The sequence below is a fragment of the Trematomus bernacchii genome, unplaced genomic scaffold (assembly GCF_902827165.1).
Source record: "Trematomus bernacchii unplaced genomic scaffold, fTreBer1.1, whole genome shotgun sequence".
NCBI classification, from domain to species: domain Eukaryota; kingdom Metazoa; phylum Chordata; class Actinopteri; order Perciformes; family Nototheniidae; genus Trematomus; species Trematomus bernacchii.
Window position 1 is genome coordinate 4,527,930 of NW_022987714.1, and position 6,329 is coordinate 4,534,258.

At 37.8% G+C, this 6,329-nt stretch overlaps 1 protein-coding gene across 1 annotated transcript; it reads left to right on the top strand.

The window, feature by feature from the left end:
• The first annotated feature begins 24 nt into the window (after positions 1–24).
• syt1b (synaptotagmin Ib) lies at positions 25–5,115 on the top strand. The gene is made up of 10 exons (XM_034141929.1): positions 25–76; positions 860–983; positions 1,454–1,625; positions 2,562–2,743; positions 3,187–3,300; positions 3,437–3,604; positions 3,714–3,881; positions 4,180–4,297; positions 4,380–4,513; positions 4,627–5,115. The coding sequence occupies exons 3-10, from the start codon at positions 1,484–1,486 to the stop codon at positions 4,831–4,833; spliced, it is 1,233 nt and encodes a 410-aa protein (XP_033997820.1). The 5' UTR covers positions 25–76; positions 860–983; positions 1,454–1,483; the 3' UTR covers positions 4,834–5,115.
• The last annotated feature ends 1,214 nt before the right edge of the window (positions 5,116–6,329 follow it).

Consider the following 6,329-nt stretch of genomic DNA (forward strand, 5'->3'; position numbering starts at 1 on the left):
CCTCCTCCTCTTCCACCTCTCTCTGGGAAGGAGTACCTGTGTGTCTGGATATTGCTGCTGAGGCGACTGAATACAGGTATGTCTCTGGGTCCTTATCTTTCTCTTAGTTTTATCAAATAAAAGTACTTTGATGTATTTCTCTCCCAACTGTGCTCAGTGAAAAGTAACTGTGTAAACCATAACAAAATTAGAATAATCAGGTTGGTGAGGGTCATTCTCTTATTGACCAGATACAGTCTAGGTGCAACATAATAACCTTGGGTGATTTATTAGTTTTTACCTCCAAATTCCGTGATTTTCTTTTGTATCTATGAAAGATGCAGTTCTTGTGAAGGTTGAGAAAATGTCCAATGTCAAGTTAAAAACAAGGCTCTCTTAAGTTGTCAGTGACGGTGCAATGACACTAGAATGCACACATTAATGTAATGAATTTGCTAACTTTTTGGATGAGGTGTAAAAACAGTTTTAACTGCTGTTTTAACTAAAGTTAAGGGGACATATGGTGCGGCTGGTCATTCATTATTCATTATCATCTGTATCAAACATATTGACAGACGCAAATTTACACATTTAGTTACGTTTACATATGTTTTATATATATACACGATATTTAACAATTCATAATTTAAGTATTTTCATTTCAAATTACCATGTGAAAAAAATCTAATCTCTGAATTACTCATTATTACTTAGTCAAACTTTTACAAAACCAAATCAGAAATATTATATATAAGTATTGAAATACATAACGTGATCAGTATAAGAGACCTGTATCATGTGAGACATGGTGTTCTTTCTGCCATCATTAGGTACATCTGTTTGCTCCTGCAGCTGTAATTAATCAGTGGCTTCTGTTTAGCGCCTGTCTTTTCAGAAAAAGCAGACATAAACTGAGATAAGTGTCCTGCTTTGGTGTGAGATCTCATCTGCTGACTCAACTCCAGATACTCAATACTTGTGATGTCCGCAGAATAGCAAAAAAGGTATCTACATTTTTTTTAACATGGGAGTCTTGGCAGTTTTTTTCGTAGATACTGAGCATGACCTTGGCCCATGACTCTGACCCCTGCAGCTCACAGTGGAACAGCAGCGGTCCACGCGTGACGCTTCAACTTCAATTGTCCCCTTCCTCTCCCCTGCATGTCAGCAGCTTTGACCGAGACAGCTGCTTGCATATCCTGTGTTAAAGTGTTAGTGCCAGGCCAGCAGAAACAGGAGTCATTTGACACTGATGGTCATACAGTTTCTAAAAGCATATTAATGCTACAGATACATCTAATCAAAAGCATTTAAGGAAACTTGGAGGGTGTATGTGTTTATGTGTTCTGTTTTGATTGTTCCTCAAAATAGATTTTTTGTTTTTTGTTTAATATAGTGTGATGTTCCTTAAATTACTCAAGTTGTTATTTAAGGGCTGAGACAATATTTTCTTGACTCTGTGTTTCTCTGTCAGTTTAATTCTGGATCTGTTACTCGTCCAATAATGACTGGGAACCGCCGAGCTGCCCCCCCTGCACCGGGCACCCCCGCTCCAACAACCCACTTGCCAAATGAAACAACCAACCCCGGCCATTCTGGAGGCCACAGTCCCAACAAGTTCATGAGTGAACTGCACAGCGTCCACAGTGAGTCAGACTCTGAGGTCTTTGGAACCAAAGGAATGTCCGGAATAACATAACTAAACTATCATGCTGATATGCTGTTATGGTGCGTAGCCTGCTAAAATATATCACAGAAATAATTGCGAGAACAAAATATTATTGTCATTTCAAGACGATTTTATGCAACTGCCGTAAGTATAATATAATGTTCCGAAAATATTCAGTCATTGTTATATAAAAATAACAAATGAACAGAAAATGAATTTGAAAAAAATCACACACAACCAAAATTAATAAAATGGACTATCTGCCACTGTTAATAAACATTTACAATGCCAGAGTCTTACAATGGCCTAAGTAATCTCCATTTATCATACAAGTCACTTAATAAATAAGATAGTCATCTGTGTTTGTGTCAGTTTAAATAATTGGATGGCAAAATCATCCTAAAACAGTAAAAGCTCAGGGAGTGTCTAGAATGTTGTGACTGAATGAGGAAGGTACACACATCATATGATAAGGCCAAACAAGCGTTGACTCAAAGGGGACAGAAAAACAGGTTAGGTTGGGTACTTTTAAAATCTACTCTAGAACTGCGTTTTATGTTCCTCTTGTGTGGAAGTTATTCATTTTTATTAGTTCTGACGTACCAGGATTGTTAATGCGTACTGCTTTTAACGCTATGCGCATGTTTTATGGGGAAGCAAACTGCAAGTCATAAAAAAATGTCATCTTGTATTTGAATATGTGACATGATATTATAGTCAAATATTGCTTCCATGATGCTTTAGAACAAGCAGAATACAGAACACTGAAGACTGAACATTGCAATGCAATACAACACCACCACAAAATATGATCTATAAAGATTTTCCTCACTCTGTTTATCTTTGCATTCAAGTGGCTGACTAAAAAAATCAATTATGCATCCTCTATGTGTGTGTTTATTTCATCTTGCAGTGCCATCATGGGCAGTTGCTGCCCTTTGCATCGTAAGCTTGTGCGTGGTGTTGTCATGTGCAGTGTGTGTGTGGAAAAAGTGCTTGAAAAAGAAGGACAAGGACAAAGAAAAGGACAAGAAAAAGGGAAAAGAGAAGAGCAACGGAGGCATTGACACTGAAATGGATGGAGGTTACAGCGAGGTAAACTACACACACACACAGACACACACACAGTGTCCCCCTGCAGATGTACTGTCCTTGCAATGGATCACAGTCCTGACGTCCGGGTCACACAGGACTAGTAAAACTGTCAGTGTGTGTTAGGACTAATGGATGTTTTGCCAGCTCATATTGTAGTAAAGTTTGAGGACTGAGATGAGCTGTTTAAGAGTGTTTCCCTTGTCCTCAAGGATTCAGGTCACATTTACCCACACTGATGCTGTAAAACTGCCTGTAAACTTTAAACAATAAATACGCTTTAGACGGTAACTATATCTTTGTTTAATCACCTCTGGCTGTGTAGTGCTTACAATATACTGCATGAACCCGACACAATAGCTGTGAGATAGAAGCACTTCATTGATTACTTGTAAAGCTATGTTTTATTATTCCTGCATGTGATCTGTGTGTGTCTGTGGTTGCAGCCGCTGAAAGACGAAGGTAACAAAGAAACCGAGCTGTCAGATAATGAGCCCAAGGAGGAGGAGAAGCTGGGCAGGCTCCATTACACATTAGACTACAACTTCACAGACAACACAGTGAGATGCCACTATTCACTATGACATTTTTCCTCACCATCTGCAAACTCTAAAATGTTCACCAAATTAATAACTTGCTGTCAATTATCGAGAATCTCATCTCTTGTTATTACTTTCCTTTGCGATCACATTCTAGCTGATAGTCGGCATCTTGCAGGCTGCTGAACTCCCTGCCATGGATGTGGGAGGTAGTTCTGACCCTTATGTTAAAGTCTTTCTGCTCCCAGACAAAAAGAAAAAGTTTGAAACCAAAGTGCACAGGAAGACCCTTGAACCGAACTTCAATGAGACGTTTACATTTAAGGTAAACTCAAAGATAAATACTTTTTTTTTTAAATGATCCCAAATGGGTTCAGGCTCAGCAAATGGTGCAAAATATGTTTCAAATTATTATCTGTGAATGTGTTCTGTAGGTACCGTACACGGAGCTGGGCGGGAAAACACTGATGATGACTGTGTACGATTTCGACCGTTTCTCAAAACACGACGCCATTGGAGCTGTGAAGATACTGATGAGCAGTGTGGACTTCAGCCAGTCTCTGCAGGAGTGGAGGGATCTGCAGAAGGCAGAGAAGGAGGAGGTGTGAGCACACGGAGAGAGGGGTGGAGGATATGACCTTGAAATAGGGATGCACTAGTCAAATAATATTAATAAAAAGAACAACTTGCTATTGATCTCTTGATCCGAAATGATTACTGTTTTTACTACAATGTGTTTATTTGGGTTTTGTGAGTAATATCAAATACGCTCTCCTTTTTATATTTACACCTAAATTCAATGCCCAGAGTCATGCACAGAAAGGTCACTTATGTGTCATTGTAATTGCAAAGCGATACTTTATCTTTAATAAAATGCTAACTTATTTTTCTCTGTTTTAGAGTGAGCGACTTGGAGACATATGTTTGTCCTTGAGGTATGTGCCTACTGCAGGGAAGCTGACGGTGGTGATTTTGGAGGCCAAAAACCTGAAGAAAATGGACGTGGGTGGATTATCAGGTGAGTCAAGCGACAGACAACTTCACCAACAAGACTTTAAAAAAAGGAAAAACGATTAAAACCACTCTGTTTTCTCTGTTAGACCCGTACGCAAAGATCCACTTAATGCAGAATGGAAAAAGACTCAAGAAAAAGAAAACAACGACAAAGAAGCACACCTTAAACCCTTACTTTAATGAGTCGTTTAGCTTTGAAGTGACATGTGAACAGATGGAGGTAAATACTGTATATATTTGTATGCAAACACACACAAAAAACAACATTTAAAAAAGCAATTAATCTGAAATGTACTCATTTTCTTTGTGTGTATTTTCATGTGTTTTTTATAGAAGGTGCAGATAGCAGTGACTGTGTTGGACTATGATAAGATCGGGAAGAATGACGCCATCGGCAAAGTGCTGCTGGGCAGTAACAGCACTGGGACTGAGCAGCGCCACTGGGAAGACATGGTGGCAAATCCTCGGAGGCCAATAGCACAATGGCATAGTCTCAAACCAGAGGATGAAGTCAACGCTCTCATTTCAAACAAAAAATGAAACTGTCACCCTAGTATGTTTTGACCTTGCAGCATTTAACTACATTAATTTAAATGTATGTTCCTCCCCTTATTCCAATCAAAACTCTTTAGGATTAATTTAACTATGTAAATCTACCCAATAATATCCTGTTTTACCCATGACACTATCTAAGTCACTGTTATTAAATGTAAATGATCTTCCTTCCGCAAATACCTCCTCCTACTTCTTACTGAATAACTACAAACAGTATTAAGGACAAATGTATAACTATGTAAAGTGCTATTAAACCATGAGATTTTTTAAACCAGTGTTTTTCTTCTGTACTTTGCTGTTTAAATGTACCCTACGCCTGATATAAACATGAATAGCCTGCAGAGGGAGACAATCCAATGGCTAATGAAATAAGATACTCATATGAGTGTTATTATTTCTCTACTTTATGTTTATATTATTATTCACTGTTGCATTTAGATAAATGCTTGGATATGTGCTCTAAATGTCCATTTGAAACATAACACAATAGAATTGATTCTTATAAAGCTAAGAAAATACATTGGAGAGCGAAGAGTCTTGGAGAACAGCCCTAAATAAGAGAAATGCAAAGCTAAGAGTTGGGGCCTCATCATTAATATACATTTTCTCTGCAGTATAGCAACCAGGAAGGATGAACAGGCTAGAGTCACACCAATAATATGATTAAATGTTCATCTTTGAACATTTAATCACTTATCCATGGGCGACCCGACCACGGATAAGCGGGAGAAGATGGATGGATGGATGGATGGTTCATCTTTGTTCCGAATAATCTATATTATTTCATAACTAATACTTTTATTTACCAGAAATTTATTTTTTCATGGGAAATAGGCAGTAAACATTGCTCATTCCTTTCAATATATTGGAAAATGGTGGTGAAATGACTCACAGAACTGAGCTTCAGGTTGCCAGGCATGTAGGCGTTTTTTTTCTCCGTACATTTTTTGAAATAATTCATATTTAAATAAAAACATTAAATATTGTATAGTTAATTATCTTCAGCCAGAAAATAATCCCCCTCACTCTTTGTTTGATCAAAACATAAAAATAGGTGGGGGTGCACATTATTTGGTGTGTGTCAACCATAGACTGTATGGTGTCAACTCAACATCATGGCTACTTATTAGTTAGATTAGCATCGTTACAAAAAGACAGTTGTCGGGAAGAGGTTAAGGAAACAAGCCAAGTAACGCTGATTGGTAACGTGTTACTTAATAGCTAAGCGTAAAACATTTTTTAATTAACCTAGCTTAATTGCAAAGCTGCATGTCAAAAATGAATGAGCGTCAATAGTGTATGACAAACAAAATGTACAGCTAACTTAGCTGGGGGTAACCTAACTTTACCCTTATTTACAACAGATATTTATCCTACTTAGTTCAGAGACAGAGACAGTTTACACCCAGCTAACTAGCTTAACTAAAGCTATCTAGTGTTAACCTTTTCATAGATGTGCTAAATTAGCATACTTTAGCTGA